This window comes from Bufo bufo, chromosome 1, assembly GCF_905171765.1.
Source record: "Bufo bufo chromosome 1, aBufBuf1.1, whole genome shotgun sequence".
Classification (NCBI taxonomy): domain Eukaryota; kingdom Metazoa; phylum Chordata; class Amphibia; order Anura; family Bufonidae; genus Bufo; species Bufo bufo.
Window position 1 is genome coordinate 19,202,308 of NC_053389.1, and position 20,395 is coordinate 19,222,702.

The 20,395-nt window shown below is 58.3% G+C and overlaps 1 protein-coding gene across 1 annotated transcript in view; it reads left to right on the top strand.

Moving 5' to 3' along the window:
* Window positions 1–398: 398 nt before the first annotated feature.
* Window positions 399–20,395, top strand: part of LOC120993488 — a 32,962-nt gene continuing 12,965 nt past the window's right edge. The window contains exon 1 of the mRNA XM_040422233.1: window positions 399–529. Coding sequence (XP_040278167.1) covers window positions 459–529 — 71 coding nt within the window. The 5' untranslated portion in view covers window positions 399–458. The remainder of the gene's footprint in view (window positions 530–20,395) is intronic.

Below are 20,395 nucleotides of genomic sequence, written 5' to 3' on the forward strand. Positions count from 1 at the left end.
ACTGGGTTAGTTTTTAGTTTTTTCCTCCCCGTCTTCCTAGGACCGCGTCTTTTTTCCTTACTTTTCTGTTCACGTGGCCGGATGACGGCTCATTGTTTGCAAGACAATTCATTTATCACGTCTTGTACTGAACACCCGACAAAAATATTCATTGTGGGGGTGAAATAAAGAAACAAAAACACAATTCCACCATGGGATTTTTTGGATTCTGTTTTTACAGCGTCCGCCGTGACCTTATCACGCACGTCAGTGCGATTCTGGTGTTCCCAATTTTATATTTCCTTCTAGCGGTGATTACTCTGACAACCAATAAGAAAAGGGGAAGCAGCTGCAGAATGTGACAACATCTAGTGTAGGAGGCCGCGCCGGGGACAGCACTTCTCCAAATTACTACATCGCCCCGTTCCTGCATGGTGCAATCATTACACAAACATCAGAAGAGGGGGGAGGAGATATAAATGTCTTCCCAGGACCATCGGCTCCTAACCTCCAAGACCTGGGCTGCAGAAGGCATCATGAGCGAACTCAGGTACCGCGTCTATGATGGGGTTCTGCATATCAACCATGGGGCCCCAAAACAAAACTTAGCATGGGACCCCATACTCAGCACTACTCCGACTTGTGAATTGTATGGCATCTCATGCGATGCAGGGCCCCCCCCTTATAATAGTCGCCCTCCTACCTCCATGATACTAGACACCTGTGATGATCTCCTCTATGGAGAACAGCAGTGGTACAGGGGGCAGGTGGAGACTGGTGGGGCTGATGGTTTATACTGGGGGCACTGTACAGGGGGCAGGAGGAGACTGGTGGGACTGATGGGTTATACTGGGGGAGGCACTGTACAGGGGGCAGGAGGAGACTGGTGGGGCTGATGGGGTATACTGGTGGCGGCACTGTACAGGGGGCAGGAGGAGACTGGTGGGGCTGATGGGTTATACTGGGGGAGGCACTGTACAGGGGGCAGGAGGAGACTGGTGGGGCTGATGGGGTATACTGGGGCGGCACTGTACAGGGGGCAGGTGGAGACTGGTGGGGCTGATGGGGTATACTGGGGCGGCACTGTACAGGGGGCAGGAGGAGACTGGTGGGGCTGATGGGGTATACTGGTGGCGGCACTGTACAGGGGGCAGGAGGAGACTGGTGGGGCTGATGGAGTATACTGGGGCGGCACTGTACAGGGGGCAGGTGGAGACTGGTGGGGCTGATGGGGTATAATGGGGGTGGCACTGTACAGGGGACAGGAGGAGACTGGTGGGGCTGGTGGTTTATACTAGGGGCATCATGTACAGGGGGCAGGTGGAGACTGGTGGGGCTGGTGGTTTATACTGGGGGCATCATGTACAGGGGGCAAGTGGAGACTGGTGGGGCTGATGGGTTATACTGGGGGCTGCACTGTACAGGGGGCAGGAGGAGACTGGGGGGGATGATGGGGTATACTGGGGGAGGCACTGTACAGGGGGCAGGTGGACACTGGTGGGGCTGATGGGTTATACTGGGGGCAGCATGTACAGGGGGCAGGAGTACAGTGTGCTGCTGAGCCATTGTATCTAAGTCATTATCACATTTCTGTAATTTCTTTCATATACTGTGAGAAGGGGGAAGACCCCCCCCCCCTCCTATAATGGGACCCCCATTATTTATCCCTTCCCCAGCCATTATTATTTTCCGCTGCTACGGAGGTTGACCTTACAAAATCTCCATATTACAGTGCTGTCCCCAGTATAAACCATCAGCCCCACCAGTCTCCTCCTGTTCCCTGTACATTATGCCCCCAGTATAAACCATCAGCCCCACCAGTCTCCTCCTGTCCCCTGTACAGTGCTGCCCCCAGTATAAACCATCAGCCCCACCAGTCTCCTCCTGTCCCCTGTACATGCTGCCCCCAGTATAACCCATCAGCCCCACCAGTCTCCTCCTGTCCCCTGTACATGCTGCCCCCAGTATAAACCATCAGCCCCACCAGTCTCCACCTGCCCCCTGTACATACTGCCCCCAGTATAAACCACCAGCCCCACCAGTCTCCTCCTGTCCCCTGTACAGTGCTGCCCCCAGTATAAACCATCAGCCCCACCAGTCTCCTCCTGTCCCCTGTACATGCTGCCCGCAGTATAAACCATCAGCCCCACCAGTCTCCACCTGCCCCCTGTACATACTGCCCCCAGTATAAACCACCAGCCCCACCAGTCTCCTCCTGTCCCCTGTACAGTGCTGCCCCCAGTATAAACCATCAGCCCCACCAGTCTCCTCCTGTCCCCTGTACATGCTGCCCCCAGTATAACCCATCAGCCCCACCAGTCTCCTCCTGTCCCCTGTACATGCTGCCCCCAGTATAAACCATCAGCCCCACCAGTCTCCACCTGCCCCCTGTACATACTGCCCCCAGTATAAACCACCAGCCCCACCAGTCTCCTCCTGTCCCCTGTACAGTGCTGCCCCCAGTATAAACCATCAGCCCCACCAGTCTCCTCCTGTCCCCTGTACATGCTGCCCGCAGTATAAACCATCAGCCCCACCAGTCTCCACCTGCCCCCTGTACATACTCCCCCCAGTATAAACCACCAGCCCCACCAGTCTCCTCCTGTCCCCTGTACAGTGCTGCCCCCAGTATAAACCATCAGCCCCACCAGTCTCCTCCTGTCCCCTGTACATGCTGCCCCCAGTATAAACCATCAGCCCCACCAGTCTCCACCTGCCCCCTGTACATACTGCCCCCAGTATAAACCACCAGCCCCACCAGTCTCCTCCTGCCCCCTGTACATGCTGCCCCCAGTATAAACCATCAGCCCCACCAGTCTCCTCCTGTCCCCTGTACAGTGCTGCCCCCAGTATAAACCATCAGCCCCACCAGTCTCCTCCTGTCCCCTGTACAGTGCTGCCCCCAGTATAAACCATCAGCCCCACCAGTCTCCTCCTGCCCCCTGTACATGCTGCCCCCAGTATAAACCATCAGCCCTACCAGTCTCCTCCTGTCCCCTGTACATGCTGCCCCCAATATAACCCACCAGTCCCACCAGTCTCCTCCTGCCCCCTGTACATGCTGCCCCCAGTATAAACCATCAGCCCACCAGTCTCCTCCTGTCCCCTGTACATGCTGCCCCCAGTATAAACCATCAGCCCCACCAGTCTCCTCCTGCCCCCGGTACATGCTGCCCCCAGTATAAACCATCAGCCCCACCAATCTCCTCCTGTCCCCTGTACATGCTGCCCCCAGTATAAACCATCAGCCCTACCAGTCTCCTCCTGTCCCCTGTACAGTGCTGCCCCCAGTATAACCCATCAGCCCCACCAGTCTCCTCCTGCCCCCTGTACATGATGCCCCCAGTATAAACCATAAGCCCCACCAGTCTTATTCTGTCCCCTGTACAGTGCTGCCCCCAGTATAAACCATCAGCCCCACCAGTCTCCTCCTGCCCCCTGTACATGCTGCCCCCAGTATAAACCATAAGCCCCACCAGTCTCCTTCTGTCCCCTGTACAGTGCTGCCCCCAGTATAAACCATCAGCCCCACCAGTCTCCTCCTGTCCCCTGTACAGTGCCCCCAGTATAAACCATCAGCCCCACCAGTCTCCTCCGGTCCCCTGTACATGCTGCCCCCAGTATAAACCATCAGCCCCACCAGTCTCCTCCTGCCCCCTGTACATGCTGCCCCCAGTATAACCCATCAGCCCCACCAGTCTCCTCCTGTCCCCTGTACATGCTGCCCCCAGTATAAACCATCAGCCCACCAGTCTCCTCCTGCCCCCTGTACATGCTGCCCCCAGTATAAACCATCAGCCCCACCAGTATCCTCCTGCCCCCTGTACATGCTGCTCCCAGTATAAACCATCAGCCCACCAGTCTCCTCCTGCCCCCTGTACATGCTGCCCCCAGTATAAACCATCAGCCCCACCAGTCTCCTCCTGTCCCCTGTACAGTGCTGCCCCCAGTATAACCCATCAGCCCCACCAGTCCCCTCCTGCCCCCTGTACAGTGCTGCCCCCAGTATAAACCATCAGCCCCACCAGTCTCCTCCTGCCCCCTGTACATGCTACCCCCAGTATACCCCATCAGCCCCACCAGTCTTCTCCTGCCCCCTGTACAGTGCTGCCCCCAGTATAAACCATCAGCCCCCCCACCAGTCTCCCCCTGCCCCCTGTACATGCTACCCCCAGTATAAACCATCAGCCCCACCAGTCTCCTCCTGCCCCCTGTACATGCTGCCCCCAGTATAAACCATCAGCCCCACCAGTCTCCCCCTGTCCCCTGTACAGTGCTGCCCCCAGTATAAACCATCAGCCCCACCAGTCTCCTCCTGTCCCCTGTACAGTGCTGCCCCCAGTATAAACCATCAGCCCCACCAGTCTCCTCCTGCCCCCTGTACATCCTGCCCCCAGTATAAACCATCAGCCCCACCAGTCTCCTCCTGTTTCCTGTACAGTGCTGCCCCCAGTATAAACCATCAGCCCCACCAGTCTCCTCCTGTCCCCTGTACATGCTGCCCCCAGTATAAACCATCAGCCCTACCAGTCTCCTCCTGCCCCCTGTACATGCTGCCCCCAGTATAACCCATCAGCCCCACCAGTCTCCTCCTGCCCCCTGTACAGTGCTGCCCCCAGTATAAACCATCAGCCCCACCAGTCTCCTCCTGTTCCCCGGGGGCAGCACTGTACAGGGGACAGGAGGAGACTGGTGGGGCTGGTGGGTTATACTGGGGGCAGCATGTACAGGGGACAGGAGGAGACTGGTGGGGCTGATGGTTTATACTGGGGGCAGCATGTACAGGGGGCAGGAGGAGACTGGTAGGGCTGATGGTTTATACTGGGGGCAGCACTGTACAGGGGACCGGTGGAGACTGGTGGGGCTGATGGTTTATACTGGGGGCAGCACTGTACAGGGGGCAGGAGGAGACTGGTGGGGCTGATGGTTTATACTGGGGGCAGCACTGTACAGGGTACAGGAGGAGACTGGTGGGGCTGATGGTTTATACTGGGGGCAGCACTGTACAGGTGGCAGGAGGAGACTGGTGGGGTTGATGGTTTATACTGGGGGCAGCATGTACAGGGGGCAGGAGGAGACTGGTGGGGCTGATGGTTTATACTGGGGGCATCATGTACAGGGGACAGGAGGAGACTGGTGGGGCTGATGGTTTATACTGGGGGCAGCATGTACAGGGGACAGGAGGAGACTGGTAGGGCTGGTGGGTTATACTGGGGGCCGCATGTACAGGGGGCAGGAGGAGACTGGTGGGGCTGATGGTTTATACTGGGGGCAGCATGTACAGAGGGCAGGAGGAGACTGGTAGGGCTGATGGTTTATACTGGGGGCAGCACTGTACAGGGGACCGGTGGAGACTGGTGGGGCTGATGGTTTATACTGGGGGCAGCACTGTACAGGGGGCAGGAGGAGACTGGTGGGGCTGATGGTTTATACTGGGGGCAGCATGTACAGGGGACAGGAGGAGACTGGTGGGGCTGATGGGTTATACTGGGGGCAGCACTGTACAGGGGACAGGAGGAGACTGGTGGGGCTGATGGGTTATACTGGGGGCAGCATGTACAGGGGACAGGAGGAGACTGGTGGGGCTGATGGTTTATACTGGGGGCAGCATGTACAGGGGACAGGAGGAGACTGGTAGGGCTGATGGTTTATACTGGGGGCATCATGTACAGGGGGCAGGAGGAGACTGGTGGGGCTGATGGGGTATACTGGGGGCAGCATGTACAGGGGGCAGGAGGAGACTGGTGGGGCTGATGGTTTATACTGGGGGCAGCATGTACAGGGGGCAGGAGAAGACTGGTAGGGCTGATGGTTTATACTGGGGGCAGCACTGTACAGGGGACCGGTGGAGACTGGTGGGCTGATGGTTTATACTGGGGGCAGCACTGTACAGGGGGCAGGAGGAGACTGGTAGGGCTGATGGTTTATACTGGGGGCAGCACTGTACAGGGGGCAGGAGGAGACTGGTGGGGCTGATGGTTTATACTGGGGGCAGCACTGTACAGGTGGCAGGAGGAGACTGGTGGGGCTGATGGTTTATACTGGGGGCAGCATGTACAGGGGACAGGAGGAGACTGGTGGGGCTGATGGGTTATACTGGGGGCAGCACTGTACAGGGGACCGGAGGAGACTGGTGGGGCTGATGGTTTATACTGGGGGCAGCACTGTACAGGGGACAGGAGGAGACTGGTGGGGCTGATGGGTTATACTGGGGGCAGCATGTACAGGGGACAGGAGGAGACTGGTGGGGCTGGTGGGTTATACTGGGGGCAGCACTGTACAGGGGACAGGGGGAGACTGGTGGGGCTGATGGTTTATACTGGGGGCAGCACTGTACAGGGGGCAGGAAAAGACTGGTGGGGCTGATGGGGTATACTGGGGGCAGCACTGTACAGGGGACAGGAGGAGACTGGTGGGGCTGGTGGGTTATACTGGGGGCAGCATGTACAGGGGACAGGAGGAGACTGGTGGGGCTGATGGTTTATACTGGGGGTCAGCATGTACAGGGGGCAGGAGGAGACTGGTGGGGCTGATGGTTTATACTGGGGGCAGCATGTACAGGGGACAGGAGGAGACCGGGGGGGCTGGTGGGTTATACTGGGGGCAGCACTGTACAGGGGACAGGGGGAGACTGGTGGGGCTGATGGTTTATACTGGGGGCAGCACTGTACAGGGGGCAGGAAAAGACTGGTGGGGCTGATGGGGTATACTGGGGGCAGCACTGTACAGGGGACAGGAGGAGACTGGTGGGGCTGATGGTTTATACTGGGGGCAGCATGTACAGGGGACAGGAGGAGACTGGTGGGGCTGATGGTTTATACTGGGGGCAGCATGTACAGGGGGCAGGAGGAGACTGGTAGGGCTGATGGTTTATACTGGGGGCAGCACTGTACAGGGGACCGGTGGAGACTGGTGGGGCTGATGGTTTATACTGGGGGCAGCACTGTACAGGGTACAGGAGGAGACTGGTGGGGCTGATGGTTTATACTGGGGGCAGCACTGTACTGGGGACAGGAGGAGACTGGTGGTCTGATGGTTTATACTGGGGGCAGCATGTACAGGGGACAGGAGGAGACTGGTAGGGCTGGTGGGTTATACTAGGGGCAGCATGTACAGGGGGCAGGAGGAGACTGGTGGGGCTGATGGTTTATACTGGGGGCAGCATGTACAGAGGGCAGGAGGAGACTGGTAGGGCTGATGGTTTATACTGGGGGCAGCACTGTACAGGGGACAGGAGGAGACTGGTGGGGCTGATGGTTTATACTGGGGGCAGCACTGTACAGGGGACCGGTGGAGACTGGTGGGGCTGATGGTTTATACTGGGGGCAGCACTGTACAGGGGGCAGGAGGAGACTGGTGGGACTGATGGTTTATACTGGGGGCAGCATGTACAGGGGACAGGAGGAGACTGGTGGGGCTGATGGGTTATACTGGGGGCAGCACTGTACAGGGGACAGGAGGAGACTGGTGGGGCTGATGGGTTATACTGGGGGCAGCATGTACAGGAGACAGGAGGAGACTGGTGGGGCTGATGGTTTATACTGGGGGCAGCATGTACAGGGGGCAGGAGGAGACTGGTGGGGCTGATGGTTTATACTGGGGGCAGCATGTACAGGGGGCAGGAGAAGACTGGTAGGGCTGATGGTTTATACTGGGGGCAGCACTGTACAGGGGACCGGTGGAGACTGGTGGGCTGATGGTTTATACTGGGGGCAGCACTGTACAGGGGGCAGGAGGAGACTGGTAGGGCTGATGGTTTATACTGGGGGCAGCACTGTACAGGGGGCAGGAGGAGACTGGTGGGGCTGATGGTTTATACTGGGGGCAGCACTGTACAGGTGGCAGGAGGAGACTGGTGGGGCTGATGGTTTATACTGGGGGCAGCATGTACAGGGGACAGGAGGAGACTGGTAGGGCTGGTGGGTTATACTGGGGGCAGCACTGTACAGGGGACCGGAGGAGACTGGTGGGGCTGATGGTTTATACTGGGGGCAGCACTGTACAGGGGACAGGGGGAGACTGGTGGGGCTGATGGTTTATACTGGGGGCAGCATGTACAGGGGACAGGAGGAGACTGGTGGGGCTGGTGGGTTATACTGGGGGCAGCACTGTACAGGGGACAGGGGGAGACTGGTGGGGCTGATGGTTTATACTGGGGGCAGCATGTACAGGGGACAGGATGAGACTGGTGGGGCTGGTGGGTTATACTGGGGGCAGCATGTACAGGGGACAGGAGGAGACTGGTGGGGCTGATGGTTTATACTGGGGGCAGCATGTACAGGGGGCAGGTGGAGACTGGTGGGGCTGATGGTTTATACTGGGGGCAGCATGTACAGGGGACAGGAGGAGACTGGTGGGGCTGATGGTTTATACTGGGGGCAGCATGTACAGGGGGCAGGTGGAGACTGGTGGGGCTGATGGTTTATACTGGGGGCAGCATGTACAGGGGACAGGAGGAGACTGGTGGGGCTGATGGTTTATACTGGGGGCAGCACTGTACTGGGGACAGGAGGAGACTGGTGGGGCTGATGGTTTATACTGGGGGCAGCATGTACAGGGGACAGGAGGAGACTGGTGGGGCTGATGGTTTATACTGGGGGCAGCACTGTACAGGGGACAGGAGGAGACTGGTGGGGCTGGTGGTTTATACTGGGGGCATCATGAACAGGGGGCAGGAGGAGACTGGTGGGGCTGATGGTTTATACTGGGGGCATCATGTACAGGGGGCAGGAGGAGACTGGTGGGGCTGATGGGTTATGCTGGGGGCAGCACTGTACAGGGGGCAGGAAAAGACTGGTGGGGCTGATGGGGTATACTGGGGGCAGCACTGTACAGGGGACAGGAGGAGACTGGTGGGGCTGGTGGGTTATACTGGGGGCAGCACTGTACAGGGGACAGGAGGAGACTGGTGGGGCTGATGGGTTATACTGGGGGCAGCATGTACAGGGGGCAGGAGGAGACTGGTGGGGCTGATGGTTTATACTGGGGGCAGCATGTACAGGAGACAGGAGGAGACTGGTGGGGCTGATGGTTTATACTGGGGGCAGCATGTACAGGGGACAGGAGGAGACTGGTGGGGCTGGTGGTTTATACTGGGGGCAGCATGTACAGGGGACAGGAGGAGACTGGTGGGGCTGGTGGGTTATACTGGGGGCAGCATGTACAGGAGACAGGAGGAGACTGGTGGGGCTGATGGTTTATACTGGGGGCAGCATGTACAGGGGACAGGAGGAGACTGGTGGGGCTGGTGGGTTATACTGGGGGCAGCATGTACAGGAGACAGGAGGAGACTGGTGGGGCTGATGGGTTATACTGGGGGCATCATGTACAGGGGGCAGGAGGAGACTGGTGGGGCTGATGGTTTATACTGGGGGCAGCACTGTACAGGGGGCAGGAGGAGACTGGTAGGGCTGATGGTTTATACTGGGGGCATCATGTACAGGGGACAGGAGGAGACTGGTAGGGCTGATGGTTTATACTGGGGGCAGCATGTACAGGGGGCAGGAGGAGACTGGTGGGGCTGATGGTTTATACTGGGGGCATCATGTACAGGGGACAGGAGGAGACTGGTGGGGCTGATGGTTTATACTGGGGGCATCATGTACAGGGGACAGGAGGAGACTGGTAGGGCTGATGGTTTATACTGGGGGCAGCAGGTACAGGGGGCAGGAGGAGACTGGTGGGGCTGATGGTTTATACTGGGGGCAGCATGTACAGGGGACAGGAGGAGACTGGTGGGGCTGATGGGTTATGCTGGGGGCAGCACTGTACAGGGGGCAGGAAAAGACTGGTGGGGCTGATGGGGTATACTGGGGGCAGCACTGTACAGGGGACAGGAGGAGACTGGTGGGGCTGGTGGGTTATACTGGGGGCAGCACTGTACAGGGGACAGGAGGAGACTGGTGGGGCTGATGGGTTATACTGGGGGCAGCATGTACAGGGGGCAGGAGGAGACTGGTGGGGCTGATGGTTTATACTGGGGGCAGCATGTACAGGAGACAGGAGGAGACTGGTGGGGCTGATGGTTTATACTGGGGGCAGCATGTACAGGGGACAGGAGGAGACTGGTGGGGCTGGTGGTTTATACTGGGGGCAGCATGTACAGGGGACAGGAGGAGACTGGTGGGGCTGGTGGGTTATACTGGGGGCAGCATGTACAGGAGACAGGAGGAGACTGGTGGGGCTGATGGTTTATACTGGGGGCAGCATGTACAGGGGACAGGAGGAGACTGGTGGGGCTGGTGGGTTATACTGGGGGCAGCATGTACAGGAGACAGGAGGAGACTGGTGGGGCTGATGGGTTATACTGGGGGCATCATGTACAGGGGGCAGGAGGAGACTGGTGGAGCTGATGGTTTATACTGGGGGCAGCACTGTACAGGGGGCAGGAGGAGACTGGTAGGGCTGATGGTTTATACTGGGGGCATCATGTACAGGGGACAGGAGGAGACTGGTAGGGCTGATGGTTTATACTGGGGGCAGCATGTACAGGGGGCAGGAGGAGACTGGTGGGGCTGATGGTTTATACTGGGGGCATCATGTACAGGGGACAGAAGGAGACTGGTGGGGCTGATGGTTTATACTGGGGGCATCATGTACAGGGGACAGGAGGAGACTGGTAGGGCTGATGGTTTATACTGGGGGCAGCAGGTACAGGGGGCAGGAGGAGACTGGTGGGGCTGATGGTTTATACTGGGGGCAGCATGTACAGGGGGCAGGAGGAGACTGGTGGGGCTGATGGTTTATACTGGGGGCATCATGTACAGGGGACAGGAGGAGACTGGTGGGGCTGGTGGTTTATACTGGGGGCAGCATGTACAGGGGACAGGAGGAGACTGGTAGGGCTGATGGGTTATACTGGGGGCTTTATGTACAGGGGGCAGGAGGAGACTGGTGGGGCTAGTGGTTTATACTGGGGGCAGCATGTACAGGGGACAGGGGGAGACTGGTGCGGCTGATGGGTTATACTGGGGGCTTTATGTACAGGGGGCAGGAGGAGACTGGTAGGGCTGATGGTTTATACTGGGGGCAGCACTGTACAGGGGGCAGGAGGAGACTGGTAGGGCTGATGGTTTATACTGGGGGCAGCACTGTACAGGGGACAGGAGGAGACTGGTGGGGCTAATGGTTTATACTGGGGGCAGCATGTACAGGGGACCGGAGGAGACTGGTGGGGCTGATGGGTTATACTGGGGGCAGCATGTACAGGGGACAGGAGGAGACTGGTGGGGCTGATGGGTTATACTGGGGGCATCATGTACAGGGGACAGGAGGAGACTGGTGGGGCTGATGGGTTATACTGGGGGCAGCATGTACAGGGGACAGGAGGAGACTTGTGGGGCTGATGGTTTATACTGGGGGCATCATGTACAGGGGACAGGGGGAGACTGGTAGGGCTGATGGTTTATACTGGGGGCAGCACTGTACAGGGGACAGGAGGAGACTGGTGGGGCTGGTGGTTTATACTGGGGGCAGCATGTACAGGGGACTGGAGGAGACTGGTGGGGCTGATGGGTTATACTGGGGGCAGCATGTACAGGGGGCAGGAGGAGACTGGTGGGGCTGATGGTTTATACTGGGGGCAGCACTGTACAGGGGACAGGAGGAGACTGGTAGGGCTGATGGTTTATACTGGGGGCAGCACTGTACAGGGGACAGGAGGAGACTGGTAGGGCTGATGGGTTATACTGGGGGCATCATGTACAGGGGGCAGGAGGAGACTGGTGGGGCTGATGGTTTATACTGGGGGCAGCACTGTACAGGGGACAGGAGGAGACTGGTAGGGCTGATGGTTTATACTGGGGGCAGCACTGTACAGGGGGCAGGAGGAGACTGTTGGGGCTGATGGTTTATACTGGGGGCATCATGTACAGGGGGCAGGAGGAGACTGGTGGGGCTGGTGGTTTATACTGGGGGCAGCACTGTACAGGGGACAGGAGGAGACTGGTAGGGCTGATGGGTTATACTGGGGGCATCATGTACAGGGGGCAGGAGGAGACTGGTGGGGCTGATGGTTTATACTGGGGGCAGCACTGTACAGGGGACAGGAGGAGACTGGTAGGGCTGATGGTTTATACTGGGGGCAGCACTGTACAGGGGGCAGGAGGAGACTGTTGGGGCTGATGGTTTATACTGGGGGCATCATGTACAGGGGGCAGGAGGAGACTGGTGGGGCTGATGGTTTATACTGGGGGCAGCACTGTACAGGGGGCAGGAAAAGACTGGTGGGGCTGATGGGTTATACTGGGGGCAGCATGTACAGGGGACCGGAGGAGACTGGTGGGGCTGATGGTTTATACTGGGGGCATCATGTACAGGGGACAGGAGGAGACTGGTAGGGCTGATGGTTTATACTGGGGGCAGCATGTACAGGGGGCAGGAGGAGACTGGTGGGGCTGATGGTTTATACTGGGGGCAGCACTGTACAGGGGACAGGAGGAGACTGGTGGGGCTGATGGTTTATACTGGGGGCAGCACTGTACAGGGGACAGGAGGAGACTGGTGGGGCTGGTGGTTTATACTGGGGGCATCATGAACAGGGGATAGGAGGAGACTGGTGGGGCTGATGGTTTATACTGGGGGCATCACTGTACAGGGGACAGGAGGAGACTGGTGGGGCTGATGGTTTATACTGGGGGCAGCATGTACAGAGGGCAGGAGGAGACTGGTAGGGCTGATGGTTTATACTGGGGGCAGCATGTACAGGGGACCGGTGGAGACTGGTGGGGCTGATGGTTTATACTGGGGGCAGCACTGTACAGGGGGCAGGAGGAGACTGGTGGGGCTGATGGTTTATACTGGGGGCAGCATGTACAGGGGACAGGAGGAGACTGGTGGGGCTGATGGGTTATACTGGGGGCAGCACTGTACAGGGGACAGGAGGAGACTGGTAGGGCTGATGGTTTATACTGGGGGCATCATGTACAGGGGGCAGGAGGAGACTGGTGGGGCTGATGGGGTATACTGGGGGCAGCATGTACAGGAGACAGGAGGAGACTGGTGGGGCTGATGGTTTATACTGGGGGCAGCATGTACTGGGGGCAGGAGGAGACTGGTGGGGCTGATGGTTTATACTGGGGGCAGCATGTACAGGGGGCAGGAGGAGACTGGTAGGGCTGATGGTTTATACTGGGGGCAGCACTGTACAGGGGACCGGTGGAGACTGGTGGGCTGATGGTTTATACTGGGGGCAGCACTGTACAGGGGGCAGGAGGAGACTGGTAGGGCTGATGGTTTATACTGGGGGCAGCACTGTACAGGGGGCAGGAGGAGACTGGTGGGGCTGATGGTTTATCCTGGGGGCAGCATGTACAGGGGACAGGAGGAGACTGGTAGGGCTGATGGGTTATACTGGGGGCAGCACTGTACAGGGGACCGGAGGAGACTGGTGGGGCTGATGGTTTATACTGGGGGCAGCACTGTACAGGGGGCAGGAGGAGACTGGTAGGGCTGGTGGGTTATACTGGGGGCAGCACTGTACAGGGGACAGGAGGAGACTGGTGGGGCTGATGGTTTATACTGGGGGCAGCACTGTACAGGGGACAGGGGGAGACTGGTGGGGCTGATGGTTTATACTGGGGGCAGCATGTACAGGGGACAGGAGGAGACTGGTAGGGCTGGTGGGTTATACTGGGGGCAGCACTGTACAGGGGACAGGGGGAGACTGGTGGGGCTGATGGTTTATACTGGGGGCAGCATGTACAGGGGACAGGAGGAGACTGGTGGGGCTGGTGGGTTATACTGGGGGCAGCACTGTACAGGGGACAGGGGGAGACTGGTGGGGCTGATGGTTTATACTGGGGGCAGCATGTACAGGGGACAGGATGAGACTGGTGGGGCTGGTGGGTTATACTGGGGGCAGCATGTACAGGGGACAGGAGGAGACTGGTGGGGCTGATGGGTTATACTGGGGGCAGCATGTACAGGGGACAGGAGGAGACTGGGGGGGCTGATGGGTTATACTGGGGGCATCATGTACAGGGGACAGGAGGAGACTGGTGGGGCTGATGGTTTATACTGGGGGCAGCACTGTACTGGGGACAGGAGGAGACTGGTGGGGCTGATGGTTTATACTGGGGGCAGCATGTACAGGGGACAGGAGGAGACTGGTGGGGCTGATGGTTTATACTGGGGGCAGCACTGTACAGGGGACAGGAGGAGACTGGTGGGGCTGGTGGTTTATACTGGGGGCATCATGAACAGGGGGCAGGAGGAGACTGGTGGGGCTGATGGTTTATACTGGGGGCATCACTGTACAGGGGACAGGAGGAGACTGGTGGGGCTGGTGGGTTATACTGGGGGCAGCATGTACAGGAGACAGGAGGAGACTGGTGGGGCTGATGGTTTATACTGGGGGCAGCATGTACAGGAGACAGGAGGAGACTGGTGGGGCTGATGGTTTATACTGGGGGCAGCATGTACAGGGGACAGGAGGAGACTGGTGGGGCTGGTGGGTTATACTGGGGGCAGCATGTACAGGAGACAGGAGGAGACTGGTGGGGCTGATGGTTTATACTGGGGGCAGCACTGTACAGGGGGCAGGAGGAGACTGGTAGGGCTGATGGTTTATACTGGGGGCATCATGTACAGGGGACAGGAGGAGACTGGTAGGGCTGATGGTTTATACTGGGGGCAGCATGTACAGGGGGCAGGAGGAGACTGGTGGGGCTGATGGTTTATACTGGGGGCAGCATGTACAGGGGGCAGGAGGAGACTGGTGGGGCTGATGGTTTATACTGGGGGCAGCATGTACAGGGGGCAGGAGGAGACTGGTGGGGCTGATGGTTTATACTGGGGGCATCATGTACAGGGGACAGGAGGAGACTGGTGGGGCTGATGGTTTATACTGGGGGCATCATGTACAGGGGACAGGAGGAGACTGGTAGGGCTGATGGTTTATACTGGGGGCAGCATGTACAGGGGGCAGGAGGAGACTGGTGGGGCTGATGGTTTATACTGGGGGCAGCATGTACAGGGGGCAGGAGGAGACTGGTGGGGCTGATGGTTTATACTGGGGGCATCATGTACAGGGGACAGGAGGAGACTGGTGGGGCTGGTGGTTTATACTGGGGGCAGCATGTACAGGGGACAGGGGGAGACTGGTGCGGCTGATGGGTTATACTGGGGGCTTTATGTACAGGGGGCAGGAGGAGACTGGTGGGGCTGATGGTTTATACTGGGGGCAGCACTGTACAGGGGGCAGGAGGAGACTGGTAGGGCTGATGGTTTATACTGGGGGCAGCACTGTACAGGGGACAGGAGGAGACTGATGGGGCTAATGGTTTATACTGGGGGCAGCATGTACAGGGGAACGGAGGAGACTGGTGGGGCTGATGGGTTATACTGGGGGTAGCACTGTACAGGGGACAGGAGGAGACTGGTGGGGCTTATGGGTTATACTGGGGGCATCATGTACAGGGGACAGGAGGAGACTGGTGGGGCTGATGGGTTATACTGGGGGCATCATGTACAGGGGACAGGAGGAGACTGGTAGGGCTGATGGTTTATACTGGGGGCAGCACTGTACAGGGGACAGGAGGAGACTGGTGGGGCTGGTGGTTTATACTGGGGGCAGCATGTACAGGGGACAGGAGGAGACTGGTGGGGCTGATGGGTTATACTGGGGGCAGCACTGTACAGGGGACAGGAGGAGACTGGTGGGGCTGGTGGTTTTTTACTGGGGGCAGCACTGTACAGGGGACAGGAGGAGACTGGTGGGGCTGATGGTTTATACTGGGGGCAGCACTGTACAGGTGACCGGAGGAGACTGGTGGGGCTGATGGGTTATACTGGGGGCATCATGTACAGGGGGCAGGAGGAGACTGGTGGGGCTGATGGTTTATACTGGGGGCAGCACTGTACAGGGGGCAGGAGGAGACTGGTGGGGCTGATGGTTTATACTGGGGGCATCATGTACAGGGGGCAGGAGGAGACTGGTGGGGCTGATGGTTTATACTGGGGGCAGCACTGTACAGGGGGCAGGAAAAGACTGGTGGGGCTGATGGGTTATACTGGGGGCAGCATGTACAGGGGGCAGGAGGAGACTGGTGGGGCTGATGGTTTATACTTCGGGCAGCATGTACAGGGGACCAGAGGAGACTGGTGGGGCTGATGGTTTATACTGGGGGCATCATGTACAGGGGGCAGGAGGAGACTGGTGGGGCTGATGGTTTATACTGGGGGCAGCATGTACAGGGGACCAGAGGAGACTGGTGGGGCTGATGGTTTATACTGGGGGCATCATGTACAGGGGACAGGAGGAGACTGGTAGGGCTGATGGTTTATACTGGGGGCAGCATGTACAGGGGGCAGGAGGAGACTGGTGGGGCTGATGGTTTATACTGGGGGCAGCACTGTACAGGGGACAGGAGGAGACTGGTGGGGCTGATGGTTTATACTGGGGGCAGCATGTACAGGGGACAGGAGGAGACTGGTGGGGCTGATGGTTTATACTGGGGGCAGCACTGTACAGGGGACAGGAGGAGACTGGTAGGGCTGGTGGGTTATACTGGGGGCAGCATGTACAGGGGGCAGAAGGAGACTGGTGGGGCTGATGGGTTATACTGGGGGCAGCATGCACAGGGGACAGGAGGAGACTGGTGGGGCTGGTGGGTTATACTGGGGGCAGCATGTACAGGGGACAGGAGGAGACTGGTGGGGCTGATGGGTTATACTGGGGGCAGCATGTACAGGGGACAGGAGGAGACTGGTGGGGCTGATGGTTTATACTGGGGGCAGCACTGTACAGGGGGCAGGAGGAGACTGGTGGGGCTGATGGGTTATACTGGGGGCAGCATGTACAGGGGACAGGAGGAGACTGGTGGGGCTGATTGTTTATACTGGGGGCATCATGTACAGGGGGCAGGAGGAGACTGGTGGGGCTGATGGTTTATACTGGGGGCAGCACTGTACTGGGGGCAGGAGGAGACTGGTGGGGCTGATGGTTTATACTGGGGGCAGCACTGTACAGGGGACAGGAGGAGACTGGTGGGGCTGGTGGTTTATACTGGGGGCATCATGTACAGGGGGCAGGAGGAGACTGGTGGGGCTGATGGGTTATACTGGGGGCAGGATGTACAGGGGGCAGGAGGAGACTGGTGGGGCTGATGGTTTATACTGGTGGCAGCATGTACAGGGTACAGGAGGAGACTGGTGGGGCTGATGGTTTATACTGGGGGCATCATGTACAGGGGACAGGAGGAGACTGGTGGGGCTGGTGGGTTATACTGGTGGCAGCACTGTACAGGGGACAGGAGGAGACTGGTGGGGCTGATGGTTTATACTGGGGGCAGCACTGTACAGGGGGCAGGAGGAGACTGGTGGGGCTGATGGTTTATACTGGGGGCAGCATGTACAGGGGACAGGAGGAGACTGGTGAGGCTGATGGGGTATACTGGGGGCAGCATGTACAGGGGACAGGAGGAGACTGGTGGGGCTGATGGGTTATACTGGGGGCAGCATGTACAGGGGACAGGAGGAGACTGGTGGGGCTGGTGGTTTATACTGGGGGCAGCATGTACAGGGGACAGGAGGAGACTGGTGGGGCTGATGGTTTATACTGGGGGCAGCATGTACAGGGGACAGGAGGAGACTGGTGGGGCTGATGGGTTATACTGGGGGCAGCATGTACAGGGGACCGGAGGAGACTGGTGGGGCTGATGGTTTATACTGCGGGCAGCATGTACAGGGGGCAGGAGGAGACTGGTGGGGCTGATGGTTTATACTGGGGGCAGCACTGTACAGGGGACAGGAGGAGACTGGTGGGGCTGGTGGTTTATACTGGGGGCAGCATGTACAGGGGACCGGAGGAGACTGGTGGGGCTGATGGGTTATACTGGGGGCAGCATGTACACGGGACAGGATGAGACTGGTGGGGCTGATGGTTTATACTGGGGCAGCATGTACAGGGGGCAGGAGGAGACTGGTGGGGCTGGTGGGTTATACTGGGGGCAGCATGTACACGGGACAGGAGGAGACTGGTGGGTCTGATGGTTTATACTGGGGGCAGCATGTACAGGGGACAGGAGGAGACTGGTGGGACTGGTGGGTTATATTGGGGGCAGCATGTACAGGGGACAGGAGGAGACTGGTGGGGCTGATGGTTTATACTGGGGGCATCATGTACAGGGGGCAGGAGGAGACTGGTGGGGCTGATGGTTTATACTGGGGGCAGCATGTACAGGGGACAGGAGGAGACTGGTGGGGCTGATGGGTTATACTGGGGGCAGCATGTACAGGGGACCGGAGGAGACTGGTGGGGCTGATGGTTTATACTGCGGGCAGCATGTACAGGGGGCAGGAGGAGACTGGTGGGGCTGATGGTTTATACTGGGGGCAGCACTGTACAGGGGACAGGAGGAGACTGGTGGGGCTGGTGGTTTATACTGGGGGCAGCATGTACAGGGGACCGGAGGAGACTGGTGGGGCTGATGGGTTATACTGGGGGCAGCATGTACACGGGACAGGATGAGACTGGTGGGGCTGATGGTTTATACTGGGGCAGCATGTACAGGGGGCAGGAGGAGACTGGTGGGGCTGGTGGGTTATACTGGGGGCAGCATGTACACGGGACAGGAGGAGACTGGTGGGTCTGATGGTTTATACTGGGGGCAGCACTGTACAGGGGACAGGAGGAGACTGGTGGGGCTGATGGGTTATACTGGGGGCAGTACTGTACAGGGGACAGGAGGAGACTGGTGGGGCTGATGGGTTATACTGGGGGCAGCATGTACAGGGGACAGGAGGAGACTGGTGGGGCTGATGGTTTATACTGGGGGAAGCATGTACAGGGGACCGGAGGAGACTGGTGGGGCTGATGGGTTATACTGGGGGCATCATGTACAGGGGGCAGGAGGAGACTGGTAGGGCTGATGGTTTATACTGGGGGCAGCACTGTACAGGGGACAGGAGGAGACTGGTGGGGCTGGTGGTTTATACTGGGGGCAGCATGTACAGGGGACAGGAGGAGACTGGTGGGGCTGATGGGTTATACTGGGGGCAGTACTGTACAGGGGACAGGAGGAGACTGGTGGGGCTGATGGGTTATACTGGGGGCAGCATGTACAGGGGACAGGAGGAGACTGGTGGAGCTGATGGTTTATACTGGGGGCAACATGTACAGGGGGCAGGAGGAGACTGGTGGGACTGGTGGGTTATATTGGGGGCAGCATGTACAGGGGACAGGAGGAGACTGGTGGGGCTGATGGGTTATACTGGGGGCATCATGTACAGGGGGCAGGAGGAGACTGGTAGGGCTGATGGTTTATACTGGGGGCAGCACTGTACAGGGGACAGGAGGAGACTGGTGGGGCTGGTGGTTTATACTGGGGGCAGCATGTACAGGGGACAGGAGGAGACTGGTGGGGCTGATGGGTTATACTGGGGGCAGTACTGTACAGGGGACAGGAGGAGACTGGTGGGGCTGATGGGTTATACTGGGGGCATCATGTACAGGGGACAGGAGGAGACTGGTGGAGCTGATGGTTTATACTGGGGGCAACATGTACAGGGGGCAGGAGGAGACTGGTGGGACTGGTGGGTTATATTGGGGGCAGCATGTACAGGGGACAGGAGGAGACTGGTGGGGCTGATGGTTTATACTGGGGGCATCATGTACAGGGGGCAGGAGGAGACTGGTGGGGCTGATGGTTTATACTGGGGGCAGCACTGTAATATGGAGATTTTGTAAGGTCAACCTCCGGAGCAGCGGAAAACAATAATGGCTGGGGAAGGGATAAATAATGGGGGTCCCATTATAGGAGGGGGGAGGGGGGGTTGTCCCCCTTCTCACAGTATGTGAAAGAAATTACAGAAATGTGATAATGACTTAGATACAGCGGCTCAGCAGCACAGTATCACACACTATGGGCTTAGATACAGTGGCTCAGCAGCACAGTATCACACACTATGGGCTTAGATACAGCGGCTCAGCAGCACAGTATCACACACTTTGGGCTTAGATACAGTGGCTCAGCAGCACAGTATCACACATCATGGGCTTAGATACAGTGGCTCAGCAGCACAGTATCACACATCATGGGCTTAGATACAGTGGCTCAGCAGCACAGTATCACACATCATGGGCTTAGATACAGTGGCTCAGCAGCACAGTATCACACATCATGGGCTTAGATACAGTGGCTCAGCAGCATAGTATCACACTTTGGGCTTAGATACAGTGGCTCAGCAGCACAGTATCACACACTATGGGCTTAGATACAGTGGCTCAGCAGCACAGTATCACACACTTTGGGCTTAGATACAGTGGCTCAGCAGCACAGTATCACACACTATGGGCTTAGATACAGTGGCTCAGCAGCACAGTATCACACACTATGGGCTTAGATACAGTGGCTCAGCAGCACAGTATCACACACTATGGGCTTAGATACAGTGGCTCAGCAGCACAGTATCACAC